General features: G+C 43.2%; 1 protein-coding gene across 1 annotated transcript in view; it reads right to left on the bottom strand.

Annotated features, from left to right (window-relative positions):
- The window catches only part of CACNA1S (calcium voltage-gated channel subunit alpha1 S), a 95,176-nt gene that overhangs the window by 38,513 nt on the left and 39,637 nt on the right, over nt 1–17,026 (bottom strand). Inside the window, exons 16-25 of the mRNA XM_063140772.1 lie at nt 15,264–15,333; nt 13,531–13,663; nt 11,703–11,832; nt 9,077–9,136; nt 7,714–7,820; nt 6,325–6,412; nt 5,989–6,096; nt 4,573–4,625; nt 2,399–2,545; nt 1,066–1,267 (exon numbers count right to left, since the gene is read on the bottom strand). Coding sequence (XP_062996842.1) covers nt 1,066–1,267; nt 2,399–2,545; nt 4,573–4,625; nt 5,989–6,096; nt 6,325–6,412; nt 7,714–7,820; nt 9,077–9,136; nt 11,703–11,832; nt 13,531–13,663; nt 15,264–15,333 — 1,098 coding nt within the window. The remainder of the gene's footprint in view (nt 1–1,065; nt 1,268–2,398; nt 2,546–4,572; nt 4,626–5,988; nt 6,097–6,324; nt 6,413–7,713; nt 7,821–9,076; nt 9,137–11,702; nt 11,833–13,530; nt 13,664–15,263; nt 15,334–17,026) is intronic.

Raw genomic sequence — 17,026 nt, forward strand, 5'->3', positions numbered from 1 at the left:
GAGGTATTTGATCCTTCATCTCCAGGAGTTCACCAGCAATGCCAAATGTTTCATGTGGCCTGTTCTCTTCAGAAACAACAGTTCAAACAGATTGCTATCCAAGCTATAGGACTGTGGGTTTGTAAGGAATCATTGACCATCAGAATTTTCTTTGCAAGGCAGCTTTTCCTGGAATGGCAAAGTAAAGGAACTGGGCTGGAACAAGCAGTGACACCAAAGGCAGAGGGGTGGGTGTCACCAGGGGCGTTGCTAGGCATGAGGCCATGGGACCCCAGCTCCACATCTATTTCCTGGGACCCCAGATCTATTCCACAGAGCCCTGAGTATCCATTGGTGCCAATGGAAGGGTTTTTTCTCAGCTTAATTGCCATGCAGGGGGTCATTTCAAGAGGAATTACAGCTGGGGAGGGAAGGGTCAGCTCTCTGCTTCCTGCATGCTGAAACACACCTCACCCCATTCCCCTCCCTTCCCCTGCATAGCAATTAAGCATTGGTTTGGGATGATCCCGGTCAGGGTGCAAATTGATATTTTATTTGAGATGATTTGGATGAGAAACTCATTGACTGGCTTTGCTTCCTGTGAAATGTAAATATATCTTCATAATTATTTCTAAATGTGCACATACAGCTATAAATGAGCATGTGCAGATTTTAAACAGATTTGTGTCCTTTGATCCTGGGACCTGCATCTTTTAAGTGCTTAGCAACACCCCTGGGTATCACCCAGTCTTCCTTTCTATTCCAGTACAAAAAGTTGTAGATTACTCAATGCTACTAGATTCTATAATAATGTCTTGCCATCAGAGAGTTCCAAAGTCATTTCATAGTTCAACAGACTGCCAGATACAGAGTTGTTACCACTCCTGTATGAATATTCCAGCTCCACTATACTTAGAATGCAAACATCAGTGCCTGATTTTGATCCAGGCCCAATCCATGGCTTCCTGGCCTAGAATCCCAGAATGATCCCTTGTTTTTCTGATACAATTCATAGAACCTTGGCTTGCAATACCTAGAACTGGCTCAGCACATGCCATCCCTGCTCATTTGCCAGATGTACTATACCTGGTTCTTGTCCAGCTCACAGTTTTTGTACTCTGTTTCGCCCTGCTCCTGGAAGGTCACAATGATAAAACCTACGAAGATGTTCATCATGAAAAAGGCTATGAGGATGAGATAGATGATGAAGAAAATGGCGATGCCCATGCGATAATTGTATATGGGGCCCATGTCTTCAGTGTGGGTGTCAATTGCTTTGTACAACAGCCTAGAAGGGACAGCACAGCCGTCAGGATTAATGAGCAAAGGGGCTTTGAAAAACTGGGCTGGGAAGTACTTTGCACACTGCAGCCGTAGAAGGGCTTTCAGGTGAACCACTGTCCACCAGGACTCCTATGACAGGGGCTGCCCACTCTCAATGGCTTCTCAAAATTATCCATTTATAACTATCTAAATAAACTCATTTGCTGCATGAGTCCCAGGTATCTTTTTCTCAAAATAGCACTGTGGGAATTATCATCCTGCCCCCATATTTGTCAAACCACAATACGTGGCTGCAGAGGAAAAAAGTATATATATATATATATATATATATATATATATATCTCACCCTAAGAACCTCCTCACTTGTGATATCAACTGCAATGCTTTCACGAATGCTCTGTGCAATTGTGGTGTGCATATTGCCTATAAAGGGTACAGAACTGTTTTTCAACCTGAGGGCAGAATTCCATTTTGGAGAAACTCTCATGAGCCACACTTCCAGAGGTGGGTGGAGCTGATGGGAAACAGGGCTGGTCCAAACTACCAAAAAATACCAGCATACCTTAGCTTAAATCTCTTCCTGCCAATAAACTGGGAGGGTCTATAGCTAAGTGTGACAGAGCGCATGCTTTGCATATAGAAGGCCCCAAGTTTGATCCTCGGCTTCTCTGGGTAGGGCAAGGAAAGAATCTCACTTGCAATCCTTGAGAGCTGCTGCCAGTCAGTGCCGACAACATTGGGCTGGATGGGCCAATGGCCTGACTCAGTTTAAGGCAGCTTCCTACGTAACTAAGCCTCAGGAGAGGCATTTCAGCCTTTTAGAACGGGGCAAACCCTGCACAAAAACTGGGAAACCACCGAACAATAGGTGGTTGGGAGAAATGGGTTGGGGGCAGAAGGAAGGAGTATGGCCTTCTGGGAAACTACAGAGGGCCAGCTTTGGCCCCGGGACTAGGGTTCTACACCCTTAGCCTATAACATCGTTAGTGAAATGCATGAAAACAGCCCCTTCTGGGCCATTTTGCTTATGCAACATAGCTAAGCTAGTTAGTGAGAGTGGCGTACCAGCGAGTCCCTCTAAATATTCCTAGCAGCCCACCTTGCACCCTTCCCTCGTACTGGATTCTGCACTCACTTAGGCCATCCTTCAAAAGTGGATACAGTGAAGAGAGACATCATGGCCGAAAAGACATTGTCAAAGTGGAACTCATTGTGAAACCACATCCGTTCTTCGACCTCAACTTGCGTTGGATCAGCATCAATGTATGTGAAGAAGTGTCCCCTGGGGTGTTAGTTACAGACAAAGAGTAATGTTAGTTACAGACAAAGAGCCTACATCTTTCATGCATTTATACTACATTACAATGCAGTCCTATGTATGGCTACTTGGAAGCATGTTCCATTGAGTTCCATGGCTACTTAATGTCAAGGAAGTGTGTATAGGGTTACAGCCTTAATTTCATTCAGGCTGAGTCAGTCACTTGCTCCTGATTTCACTACAGTGAAAAAGAAATTTGCTCCAGATGAGTTACTTTTGACTGATAAAAAAACAAATGAAAGTTCATGGTTTTCTGTATATCTGGTACATTATTCCTGGAGATAATTTTTAACAAGCAACACAAAAATAGATTTTACTAGGTCAAAAATTACAAAAGATTTCATAAAATCACCCATTGGACAATGGAAACCAATTGCCTATGGAAGCTATTAAACTTCCTTCTTAGGCGTTTTTTAAGGAAAGTCTAAGGCCATAGCTAGATGGGGCTTTATTCCGGGGTGATCCCCGGGATCATCCCTGTGCATCCACATGATGCACAGGGGATCCTGGGATCAGGGAGGGGTGATCCCTCCCTTGCCCCAGGATCTTGCCCTCTCCTTTGGCCCCGGTTTTTCTGCGGTCCCAGGCTGAGCCTGAGGCCACGAAACATGTGGCTGGGTGCAGCAGGTTGACCCAGCTCCACGTGATTCCTCACGGGGCGCAGGGCTCCTCAGGAGCGCTGCGTCCATCAGGGTAGGGTGGGGGGAGTGGGGAAAGTAATTTAAATTTAAAAAATAACATACCTTTTGCGCACAAGAGTTCGTGCACTGAAGGCCCTTTAATAAAAAAAAATGGCGGGTGCGATGCCTCTTCTTCTGAAGTCGTCACGTATAAACAGAGGAGGGATCTCACATTAAACCCAACATGAGATCTTCCCCTTCCATCACGGGATAATAGGTAGGTCTAGCTAAGGCCTAAGTTAGCATTTGTTTAGGCTTAGGAAATAAAATTCCTGCCTGGGGTATATAGTATATTATCCTAGAACTTACCCTTATAGCTTTGTGATAAGAACCACCAAGGCTTTTGATTTATGGTTTATAATTAGTGTTGTTGTTATTAAAGATGGATGTCGGTTGAGCTGTCACCTAAGGGGGGAGCTGGAGGAATGTTTATCGCATCTTAAAATCCAAACCGCAAAGCAAAAGAAGACCCGAACCAGACTAGTAATCTCATCTCCTAAGAGCACATGCACAAATCAAACCGCCCTGGGTTTTGAAAGGAAGTGTTGTTGTGCACAGTGGCACCATCTTGAGTTTGAAGGGTTGCATATGAAATCTTCAGGACCCAGTTTTTAACCATCTTCTCCATGGCCAAACTAAAAGTTAAACAAAATGTGTAGCTCCAAAAGAAAATGGCAGGTGCCTCTTATGCTGTAGCATCTAGTAGAATTTACTTCATGTTATGTAGTCATTTTTGCCCCCACCAACATTGCCGATTGTGGAAACTAATGATGTGGAGGAATGAGGTAACACAGAATATAAAGACATCACACCATGAGATATGTTCAACTAGATGTTCTGGAGGAGATGGGCAGTGCCGACCCCAGATTTTCAAGGGTCTTTAGGCAAGACACCCTCAATGAGTCTCCCTATTCACTGCCATTATCACCAGCTGCTCTTTCTCTTTCTCTTCTTTCTCATCATTGCTACCACTTGCTTGCTTGACAGGCCGAGGGCCAGTGAGCAAGTAGGCAGGGGCATCTACTGCCCCTCCTTCTCACCACCACCATTACCTTGGCCAGAGCAAGAGGCAGGTGAACAAGGAGGTTGCAATAGCGAAGAGGAGGAGCAACTCCTGCATTGGAGATCCTTGGCAGGGGTCCAACCATCCCTACCCTTGATGGGGAAGCAAAATCTGTGGTTGCCGTTACCAGCCGGAGCCATACATTTATTGCAATAACTAGTCTGGCCCTCAGCTTTCCCTCTTCTGCAGTCCAGATTATACTGGTTTGAACTGAGAAGGATATGATCTAGGACCAAAGGGTGGCCTACCTGCATTCAGATTCGGTGATCTTGGTTGAATCTGTACAGCTGTAGAACTTCCCCTACATTTAAACAGAGATCAAAAGAATGATTGGTTTCATTGCTCAGGAACTGTGGGGGGGGGTTGTGTTGTTGTTGTTGTTGTTTGTTTGTTTGCTTTTTTCCTAACTGAGATCTCAGCTCTATGACAAGTGTGAAAAATGAGCCTCCAGTTACACAAAACCCAAGTACAGGGAGTACTCACAGTTGGACAAGGGGAAGCAGCAATTCCTGATGGAGAGTTTAGCATCCTTGCCCTTGTGGCTGACGTGCATGACCAGCAAACCATACAGAAGTAGTCTGGGGAGGGGCTAAGGCCTTGCCAGTTTGATTTATCCACTGACTGAAAGGAAAGCTCTCTACAATGACATTATTGTGTTAGCTCCCTCGATGCATGCATTTGCAGGCTATTATTAACTGCCCTTGAGTGCCTTCAACTTAATTTTTCCTATACAGATGGTTTATGCATTCCCTATATAGACCAGAACTATCCTGCCCAAACCAAAACTATCCTTCATACCCAAGTCCACCATCTAAATAGATAGCCTGGGGCCTTTCTTAACCATCAGCATCAGCAGAGGTGCCTAGAAAGCTGCCTTTAAGAATTTCTGTCCAGGGGATTCACAGCATATGTGGATCACTGGTCTAAGCAGAGATAAGGAAGATGAAGTAGCAGAATGGGAAGGGTCCAACCAGCTTCTACACAGCTGGAGATAAGGAGAGGCTTATTTTCAATTCAATTTTTGTTCATTCCAAATGCTAGGGGAAGTGGAGAAAACCTGCTCCCTTCTGTCTCCCCATCCTCTAGCAATCAAGGCTCCAAGCGCTAACCTTCATGCTACAACAGTTGGCATGTATGAAAAGGAAGCATGTTGCAAATCTCAGCCTAGTGAGTAAGTTTGGAAATCATGGCTATAGACCATCACCTGGGCAACATTACATAATTTATGATTGTCTGGACTTGCTTGTCAACTGATAGATTTGAGGGGAGGGAAAGATTCTGGACATCCTTCTCTTTAAGTACAAGGGAATCCTCTCTTGAGACACTGTGATGTTCTGTTACTTCTCTCTTAATGTAAGTGTTGATTACATGATGAAAGTATTAATCTAGATTGCTGGGGTGATTTCAAGGAGAAGGGAGAACCCCAGGGTAATTAGGAACTCTTGAGTTGTTTCTGTTTCATCTTAGGATGTATAACTTTGTATACATTAGCTTTGTAAAGGTCACACATTGCACAAATGCAATTTTAGATTACTCAGGAAACCCTGAACCACAGATCTCTAAAAACAAGCACAACTATCCTGGTTTATGCAAACAAGCTCTTAATTGCAAACTTTTGGAATACGACAGGATAGATTTTAATTGGATCTAGGAAAGATTTTTACCTTGAAGAGCTGCACCCCAATGCAGGCGAACATGAACTGCAGCAAGAAGGTGACCAGCACAATGTTGCCGATGGTCTTGATGGCCACAAAAACACACTGGACCACATGCTAAAGAGAGAGAAAGGGAGACAGATGGATGGATGGATTTCATCTGTCCATCATTCACTGTGATTTTCTAGATTTTCTAATATTCCAATGCCTAATAATCAGCAAAATATAAGAATAAGTAGAGACTGCTTTGCCTATTTCATTGATATGTTTCAAGGCATGCTACTGGCTTAGATCACCTTATTCCTGGGTGATCCAGTAGAGGAACATTCCCATGACCATGCTCACCTTCAGCCCCTTTGCTCTGTTAATGGCCCTCAGTGGTCGCAGTACTCTGAGCACCCTTAGGATTTTCACCACTGAGATGGCACTGGACCTGTTGCAAGAAAGAAGAAATGCACTTCAGTGTGACCTCAAACCTTTGTGCCTATGATACACAGCTTCAGTCCAGTCCACAAAGGCACTATGAGCTTTTCTACACAAAGCTGTTAATTGCTGTATTTACTTTTGGTTTTGTTGCAGAATTGAGATTTGAACTCTACACAAAGAGCTTTCCCACTACATAACCCTTGGCTGGTGCTGTGCTATAGTAGGATATTGTGATTCCACAAGGAAATACCTTTTCTTTCTCTTTCAGAAATAATACTCCATTTCCCCCACTCTAAAAAAAGACCCAGAAAAACGCAAGTTTTATTTCAGAGCATAGAATTTGCATCAAACACATGTAATAAGGCAGTAGCAAAATGAGAAGTAAGACTTGTATAGTCCAAATGACAATCCCTATGCTATCGGCCTAACCATACGTCAAGAGAAAATGAGGTTTGGAAGATACCAGGTATCCGAACTCTTATCCCTAATATTGACAGCAGCAGACACAACCAGACACAGTAAATATCAGAACCTAAACACCTTGGAAGGAGCTTTGTGCGAAAAGGCAGAACTGCACAGCTCCTGAAATCCAAGATTTCATTGTAGGAGCTGGTTGTACCTCCAATTTCCATCTTCATCTCTTTTTGGGGGGAGGGAAGGAGAATCGTTATCTGATTCTCAATATTTTGATTGACAATAATGTGGGCTATGACTCTTATCTGCTGGTTTGGAAGCTTCAGTCTTTCCCACCCTATACCTCATAGTCTATGGGTACAAGGTGCCATCAACTTCTCTGTAAAATAACTACCTCATATTTCATCAGAAATAAATATATCTTTCTTATATTCAGAGTACCCCTTACTCTATAGCAGGGATGTTGAACCTGCTCAGCTTGAGGGCTGAATTCAATTCTGGAGAAGCTCTCTGGGGCAGCATTCCAGTGGTGGGTAGGACCGAAGGGAGAGGGTAAAAAAGACCAGCATATTTTATCTTAAAGCTCTTACTGCCAGGAACTAAGCCTTAAGAGTTGCATTTCAACCTTTAGAATGGGGAAAACTGAACAAAAACCAGGAAACAATTGGTAGTTGGAGGGAAAGGGATGTGGGCTTTGGGGAATCCCAGAGGGTCATGTTGGGACTCCAGACACAGAGGATTGATATGCTGAAGTCCTACAGCTGCTGCCAATGGCGAATGACAAGTCCCATCTTGCTCCCTTCAGAGATGGCACTGTTGCAGACATCAGCTCATACTTTTCAAGAAAACCAGGAATAAGCCACTGGAAGGCCTTTCCCTCTGTTCCATGCTTACTCAATCCCCATGGAGATGAGGGAGACAGCAACCACAAGCAAGTCCAGGATGTTGAAATAGTTGCGGCAGAAGGACCCCTTATGAAGGAAAGCACCGTAAGTAGTCATCTGTGGGGAGCAGAAGACTTGATTAGTTTATGGCAGATCCAGTTCTGTATCCCCCTGTTTCTAGGAAGAGGGTGCTTCTTTCAGTGGGTCAAATTCTGAAGACCATTTGGACATGTTAGAAGCAGATGTCTGGGAAGCAGAAGTTCACCATAAGCATAGATAGTTGGCAAGCCTGAATTTGGGACTATTGACTATCTGTACTGGTGGTTAACTATTCAAGTGACTGAATCATCACAAGCAAAAAAAGAGGCACTATATGCACAATAATCCCCATTTTTACATCCCAAATGGTAGCGTGAATTGGTTCTGTCTCCGTCTGTGAGGTTGTCTATGTCAAGCCCTATATCTAGTCCCTTAAGTCTGCTTCTTTTTCCACGTGTCCCTCTGTAAGTTTCTATGTCTCTTTGCCTTTGATTACCACACAGGCAATTTGCAATCTGTGTCCTCAATGTGTCTGTATTTCTGATTCTGACTACCTCCCTTTGTGTACATATATGTCTGTATACTTGAAAACAAAAGTAAATAGAGAGCCATGACTATTTTCTTTATTTACTTACTTATGTATAGTCCACCCTATAATCAACTGTTAATCTGCTGTATGTACTTTCGGTTTCATCACACATTTCAAATCTGAGCACTACACGAGTGATTCCTTTCCTGCTTTCCCCTACATAACCTCTAGGTAGCACTGTGGTATAGCAGAATAGCACAATACACAAGAGGAAATTGTGCTGCGTTTTGCTTTTCCAATAAAATGCTGTATTTTCCCTGTTCTAAAAAAATACTAGCTGAAAGTGCTGGTTAGACACAGAAGCGAAATTAGATGGTCATGATGTCATCTAAAGAACCCCAAAAGCAACTGTGAGTAGGGAATGATGAGCATATGATAAATGCCTCATGTAGAAAAACCCTATAACAAAAAAGTTCTCAGGGAAGTTTGCAGTGTAAAAAAATAAAAATTCAAAATTTAATAACTTGAGATGCTATATAGAAACTTCATCCAAATGGGTTGTACTACAACTCCTACCATCCCCAGCCAGCATAGCCAATAGTGGTATTTGTAGTCCAACACATCTGGGCAACACCAAGTTGGAGAAGGCTGCTATACAGGGACTACTGTGGGCTTTCATGTTATTCATGGCCTCATGTGGAAGCACCTAAACCCCTTAATCTAATACCATTCCTGAAAGAGGCAGATAAATGAGCACGTCCAGTCCAATGAAGAGGCACTTCATGTGAGAAAGGGTGTAACTCACCTTTAGAACGATTTCCACTGTGAATACAGATGTGAAGCCAATGTCAAAATACCCTAGAATCTGAAGACAAAACCCACAAAGAAACAGGGTGTTATTATTATCAGTACAATTCAGTCGCGACTCTCCCAAGCACTCATTCCAAACTCAAGAAAGGAATGTGTGTACATATACATACACACACCCCTCTTTAAAACAATTTTGTTGAATTCTGGAATGAGAAATATAGGAGAAACCATTATCCCAATCAGAAAAGGAAAGGAAAGGAACCTCTCGTGCAAAGCACTTGAGTCATTACTGACTCCTAGAGGGACGCCTGCTTTCGCTGACATTTTCTTGGCAGACTTTGTAGCGGGATGGTTTGCCATTGCCTTCCCCAGTCGTGGTTACCTTTTCCCCAGCTAGCTGGGTACTCATTTTACCGACCTCGGAAGCATGGAAGGCTGAGTCAACCTGAGCTGGCTGCCTGAGAACCAGCTTCCGCTGGGATCGGACTCAGGGGAGAGTTTTGGCTGCAGTAACTGCCGCTTACCACTCTGCGCCACACGAGGCTCTTATTGCTTGAGGCTCTCAATCAAGGTTAATGGAAACTCCTAATTATTCACATTTATTTTGTGGTCTCCATGTAGCTCCTATCAAATCAGTATAATAAACCTATATGGATAGTACTCTGATTTCTATGAACAACTGATTACACAAGTGTTTTGCTTATCCATAGGACATTGAGATAGAGACATTGTATTGCAAAGGTTCGACTAAAGTAAGCCTTTGTGCTTTTCCTACATTATGCACATAATTTGTAATTATGTTTACAGTGCAAGCCTATTCATGCCTACTCAGAAATGACCCACTGATTTCAAAGGAACTCACTCCCAGGTGAAGTGATTATAATAAGACTGCAGTGTTAACCATACATTCATTATTACTGCACATATTCATATCTGTAATTCCAACTGTTCTGAGTGTCTTCTCTTTAAGAAATAAGAGACCTAATAGAGTGTGGGGCAGGGGTTTCTTAGTGGTAGCACCAATGACCTCCCTAAAGAAGCTTACCAGGCAACCTCCTTGTTGAGCTTTAGGCACACCCTCTAAACCTTTTTCTTTACTCAGGCATTTTACGCTCTTATCTGGACAGAGATAGCCTACCTACAGTTATCCATTCTCTGATAACCTCTCACCTGGATTGCTGCAATGCATCATACCTGGGGCTGCCTCTGAAAACATTCTAAAACAGGGCAGAGAGATGGTTAATGGCAACTGGCCAACATGATCATATTATGCCAGTACTTTTCCAGCTATACAAATCAAAAAGGGCAAAGTTGCCAATAACAGTATCGGTGCAAACACTCCATGTGGGAGAGACCTACGACTCAGCACTAAACCAGTTAGTTACAAAATGTATAACAATTAGAGGTACAATTCTGCCCATTGGTTCATAATTAGTCAGGATTTCAACCGTTGGACAGGATTTCAAAGCAACTATATCAGTTCTTCTGGTCTATTTCAAAACAACTAAATTAGTTATTATGGAACCCCGGTGTGTTTCCTTTTTGACTCAATGGCCCTGTTCAGATAACACACAATGCCATAGTGGCTCAGCATTTTGAACTAAAACATTATGGCTTAGTGTGTGGTGTGAACCATTCCTAACCATGTTGGCTACGAAACCAAAGTTTACACACACTCACTAACGATTTGCTGCAAAAGGGTTAGCTGCCTAACCATGGCTTAGTGTGTCCTCTGAACAGGGTCTATAAAGTCTTCAGAAGATACTCTTGTAGACCTAACATGTTCAGTAATAATTTACAATAATTGATGATGTTGCAAAATAATAATTACACTTCCTGAACAGACAATTTCTTACAGTGGTATACTGGTCAGATAAAAGCAGACTAGCATCCTTTATTAGTGGGTTAAGGGTGAGGTAATCCTCTGATTTTTTTGGCTCATCCTTCCAAAAAAGTGTAGATACTCTCAAGACTTAGGCCTTAGCTAGACCTAAGGTTTATCCCGGGATCGTCCCGGGGTCGTCTCTGTTCATGTAAATGACAGGGGATCTCGGGAGCAAGCAGGGACTAACAAGGATCACAATAGGTGCCATTCTGGCCTCCAAGCTTCCCCTGACTAGGAATCAAAGGCCTAAGTCACCGAACAAACAGCAGATGCTGCCACAGTTTACTGGGTTGTTGATTACGGTTATATTACACCTCAAGTGTCATTGTAGGCAGAAAGGTAATTACATATTATAACAAAAAATGAAATGTTCATTCTGTCAATGAAATATGCTTGTGGATAATTTTAAAATTAATGGGATTTATGTGTAATTTTTTTTTTAAAAAATAAAAACACTACAGGCTTTATGTATCTTTTCATGTTTAAGGTACAGCCATTGGCAGTATAAGAAGTAGCAGTAGCTTCTTATATGTTCAGGGACGGTTCACACTTGTAAACCAGTCACTTATTTTCATCTATTGCCTCTTAGCACTGCCTTTGGCAAGTTGCTCCAATTCATAGTGAGCAGCTTTTACCAAAAATAAGAGGCAACTACAGTGCATGCAGGCTTTTCATGGGTCAATCCGGATCATCCGCTGTTACAATGCTAATAGCACAACCACTACTCTCTAGTCACCTCATTCCTGAAGGATTCTGCCTGTATTGGATCCTCAGCTGCCAGTGAAATGCTGCTGAGCAGGATGAAGAGGAGGATGAAGTTGGTGAACCAGGTAGCATTGACAATTCGGTGGCATAGTACACGAATCCTGAAGAAGACAAGGGAGGGAGAGAAAGAGAGGCAGGCAAGCTCATATTTTGCTTAAGGAAAATAATTCACAGTCCAAAAGGTACCTGAATACAAGCTGGAATATGGGCTAGATAACACCAGGTAAGGTATGTATTCTAGGAAGGGAGAAAGAACGCATCTGTTTACTATGTGCTCCAGGTCGCTTATGCTATTTATTTATTACATTTGAACCTGCTCTTCCTCGAAGGGGTTCAGACTGGCAGACGTGGGACTCCCAGCTGGTTTCCCATTCATGTGTTGGCCAGGCCCAGGCCAGAGATGAGATCACAATAGGTGCCATTCTGGCCTCCAAGCTTCCCCTGACTAGGAATCAAAGTAGTGTTGTCGTAGTAAAAGTGCTTGGGCCAGATCTACACCAAGAGGGATATAACACTATGAAAGCGGTTTGAAAACGTTGTATGGAATGTGAAATGGGCCCCAACAGTTGTCAGTGCCCTTCAATACTGCTATAAAGCAGTAGAGTAGTTCCTGCCCTGATAAACTGTACTACTAATAGGGGGTTATTTGCCACTAATAGGAGGTTATTTACCGAGACTTCCATGTTATAAATTCTGCAGTTTCCCAACTTTTAGCTTTTACCATGCAAGCTGCCATTAGCATAAACACAATTAATTCCTTAGATATCACTTTTGCATTTTGTTGCAGCCATCAATACATTTTGACAAGTTTTGCAACAAAGACCTTTGTTGAGGTGTTTGAGGGCTTTGATCTTTGTTCATATCCAGTTAATTCAGTGCAGAATCAGTACTCTGAATACAGTAAATCCCATCTCCCATTTCCTCAATCCCACAGTGGGTCTTGAACTGGTGACATGAGGTATATCAGCTGGAAATTTAGTCAGTGTGCCACTATCTGGCAGTGGCCAGTGGGGAAGACTGCAAAGAGATCAGCACACCAGCAAGAAAACCTCTTCACACCCAAAGGTTGGAGCTGGTGAGGTGGTAATCCACGATCCAATAAAACTGGTCCAGGTCAGGCTTTGAGTCTGACATTACTTGGGTGCTGTATTCTAAGAGCTCCAAGTGGGTCAAGTACTGGTACACTTCTTTTCATCAACAGAGTACTGTGATGGGAGGTCACTCCAGTATCAGAGTCAGTAAGCCTATATACACCAGTTGGTGGGGAACATGGGTGGAAGGGCACTGTTGCACCTGTGTCCTGCTTGTGGGTTCTTGGTTAACAGCTGGTTGGCCACTGTGTGAACATCCAGCATGGCTCTTCTTATGTTCTTACATTCCTGTGACATTCCTGTCCCCCTCACAGCCCTTATTCCAGAGCCCATTTGGAATAAGGGTCGTCTACCAATTCTTGACACACATCAAAAGATCAAGATTCCAGCCCAAGACAAAAGGACAGGAATTGCTATCTTCTAGCACTTTCACTGCCACACACCTGCGCTTTAATGGAAACAGTGATGGTTTGATAATTATTCAGGCAAAGTATGAAGACCAAGAGGTTTGTCTGAAGATGGAATGTCTACTGATTCCATCTCTGAGGTTGGAAAGGCATGGTCAGATAGGAATCGATGTCTGGTGGCCACCATTCCCTGTTAGATCTCACAGTGGATCCTTGGTGTCTTTGGGCTTATAGTCAGTTCAGAACTCTATTCTGGTTCTGTCATGTGTGGCTAGGTAAAAGACAGAGAAGCTAGGCCTACTTGTTGGTTGGGCTAAAGATGAAGAATGAACTGGCTTCCGGCATGGGTACAGCCTTCTCCTTCAGCTGCAGCTCTGCTAGGGGACGTGGCCTAGGGCTCAGCGGGATTTCAGGCTCATCTTCCTCATCATCACCTGCAAGGAGCACAGTCAGTTACTGAAAACCTTCATATACACCCAGAAACCTCCCAATGGGTTTAAACTTTACTGGTAGCCACCATTGCCAGCCAGTGGTGATGTCTTCAGTGCTCCAACCACCTTGGTGCCATTCAAATTGAGACCACCTTGCTCCGGGAGAAGAGGATTAAAGTTTTTCCCCGCCACCAGTCCCCCCCCCCCAAATTACTCCACACAACCTACAAGGAATTTTTTAAAAAGTGGGTGGAGTCTTCATTGGTGTCAATGGAGCCTCCCCCCCTTTTTTAATCTCCTGCAAGGGGGGATTTTTGGAAGGAAAAAGTTATGTGGAGGGAAGGTTTAATCCTCTTCTCCCAGAGTGTGGTGTTCCAAATCCAAATTGGGGCTGTGGATGCTTACACTAGAATAAAACGATAAGCCTCAGTTACACACTACATAATTGGCTGTTAGTTTCAGGTCCCAGCAGGAGCCATGAAGACTTACCACTACATGAGCTTATATACTTAGGGAATGATACAAACACTATTATTTTCCTTTTTTCAATATTTGTTCCAGACCTTTGCTTTTTACTCTTACCAATGAGAGTAAGTATAAATTGTAATGTCTCCATTATTTTCCCCCACTTGGAGAGACTCTGAACTTGCATATGTAATGATTTCATCCCCAAATTATAGCTAATAAGGGACAAACTGAAAGCAATGGTAAATGGGTGTAAGCATTAAATGCACTCCAATTTGTTTCTTTAAACAAAAGTTTGGGCAGGGTTGAGGGGCAGTGGTATCATGGCTGAGATTGTGGCATGCATGGGCAGAGGCTCTTGCCTCCATGCCATGGTCCCAATGAAAATCACCCCACCACTGAGCTGCTATTCCAGCATGGGAGGAAAGTTTCCATTCCCTCCCCAGGTGAATTGCAGATAGGATATGCAGAGGGGGGTGTTAAAGCTGCTCTCCCTGCATTCTGCAATCCCAATCTTGATTCTACCCCTATTTAAAAATTATAATAATCAGGCGCATTAAATGTTTACATAAGTTTAACATGACATCTAGGTTGACCTTAAACCCTGTGTTTTTGGATACAGCCAGGTGGGTCAGAAGAAGAGGGCCGCATGTGGCTTGCAGGCCGTGTGTTGCTCACTCCTGCCGGAGAACATACACACACTTCCCTGTAGCTGTGCAATGCTATAAAAGAACCTTCACCAACCTGGCACAGCCAATAGCCATGCTGGTTGGGGATGATGGGAGTTGTAATATAACACATTTGGAAGGCGCCAGTTTGGGGGAAAGCTGGACCTTGTGGCTTCTTTCTTCTGTTCCTTACAGAAACTCCACCATAAAATACACCTTGAACAGATTCAATAGGAGAAGCCTATCGAAAGCAACAGTGCAGCATCAGACATCCCCGCATAGGCAATTATTCCTGGCTATGTTAGAGAGCCTGATGTCCGCTGCACATAGAGCAACACATATCTACTCGAAAATGACCCCCAAACATGAAGTGTCTCAAAGCTATGATGACACAGTGTGAGTCACTTCAGCCCAGAATTCAATTCTCTTTTTAGGAATGGAGGAGACAAACCGAGCTGAAACTTCCTTACCTGGGAAGTCAGCAGAGGGATAAGGATCCTTGATCTCATTGACATTTGATTCAAACTCATCCACTTTCAACTGAACAGAAGAAAGAAAAATGAAAGAAAGGTCAGTGTTGCAGACCTGACCTCTCACCTTCACCTCACTGCTGAGGAACTAAAGTACAGAGCAGGGAAGAAAAGGGAATGGCCGCTGAGTGGGAAAGAAAAATGCATACAATAGCAATGGCCTGTAGGGCTATTCCACACACTACACATTTCCTGCACAGAAAGCACTTACATGTGTGGGAAGCCATTGTTTAGGCACAGTTTAGGCACGAGCTTCCTTGACTCCAGTCAAGGAAGCTCGTAGTCTTGGCTTTATATTTGATTCCTCGCTCTTCTTTATTCCTCATATTGAGGCAGTAGCTAAATCCTGTCGTTTTTTCCTGTATAATATTGCCAGGATTCGATCGTTTTTGTCTATGTCTTCTGCCAAGACTCTTGTTCATGCATTGGTTATTTCTCGGTTGGACTACTGCAACCTTCTTCTCACTGGCCTTCCTTCTTCTCACATCAGTCCGTTGGTTTCTGTTCACCACTCTGCTGCTAAGATCATCTTCTTGGCTCGCCGCTCTGACCATGTTACTCCACTTCTGAAATCTCTTCATTGGCTTCCAATTCACTTCAGAATCCAATATAAACTTCTCCTGTTGACCTACAAAGCTTTTCACTGTCTAGCTCCTTCCTATCTCTCCTCTCTCATCTCACACTATTGCCCCGCTCGTGCTCTTCGCTCCTCTGATGCCATGTTTCTCGCCTGCCCAAGGGTCTCTACTTCCCTTGCTTGGCTTCGTCCATTTTCTTCTGCTGCCCCTTATGCCTGGAATGCTCTTCCAGAACATTTGAGAACTACAAGTTCAACCGCAGCTTTTAAAGCTCAGCGAAAAACTTTTCTTTTTCCTAAAGCTTTTAAAACTTGATTTTGTTCTGACTTTATACTGTTAGTTTTACCCTACGCTGTGCCTGTTTGCATTCTCTTCCCCTCCTTATTGTTTCATTATGATTTTATTAGAATGTAAGCCTATGCGGCAGGGTCTTGCTATTTACTGTTCTACTCTATACAGCACCATGTACATTGATGGTGCTATATAAATAAATAAATAATAATAATAATAACAGTTCATGTGTCACTACAAGCCAGGTTTTTTAAAAAACAAAACAACAAACCATAAATCTTCTCTGGAGCAAACTAGAACAGAATTCTATTGAAAGAAGACTTATGTTTTTGATCCAGTCCCTGTGCTACAATACATCTGGCCAGGTTCGATGCAGTATGGAAGGACATTTCACCAAGGAGATTGTCTCCTCACAAGGTCTTAGACAAGGATGTGTTCTTGCCCCCACCTTATTTAATCTATATCTGGCAGACCTCCCCTCTATGCTGGCATTGTTACCATCTCACCCACCTAAGACCGGTCCAACAAAAGTCTCTATTCTCTTTTATGATGATGATGCCATTCAGATTTCTCAGACTCGTTTGGATTAGTGAGCGGCTTTGCTGAACACTGTAAAAATAATCCGTTAACAATGAACTACTCAAAAACTAAAGTACTGGTCTTTTCTAGGAGGAAGGTAAGATTCCCTTGGTCTATGGGGAAAAACAGAATTGACCAAGTTGATTCATACAAATACCTGGGCGCATGGTCCCATGAAGCTCTCAGTTGGAGAGTGCATGAAAAATATGCCAAGGCCAAAGCCGAACAAAATGTGGGTGCACTAACCCGGTTCTT

This window comes from Elgaria multicarinata, chromosome 1 (assembly GCF_023053635.1).
Source record: "Elgaria multicarinata webbii isolate HBS135686 ecotype San Diego chromosome 1, rElgMul1.1.pri, whole genome shotgun sequence".
Lineage (NCBI taxonomy): Eukaryota > Metazoa > Chordata > Lepidosauria > Squamata > Anguidae > Elgaria > Elgaria multicarinata.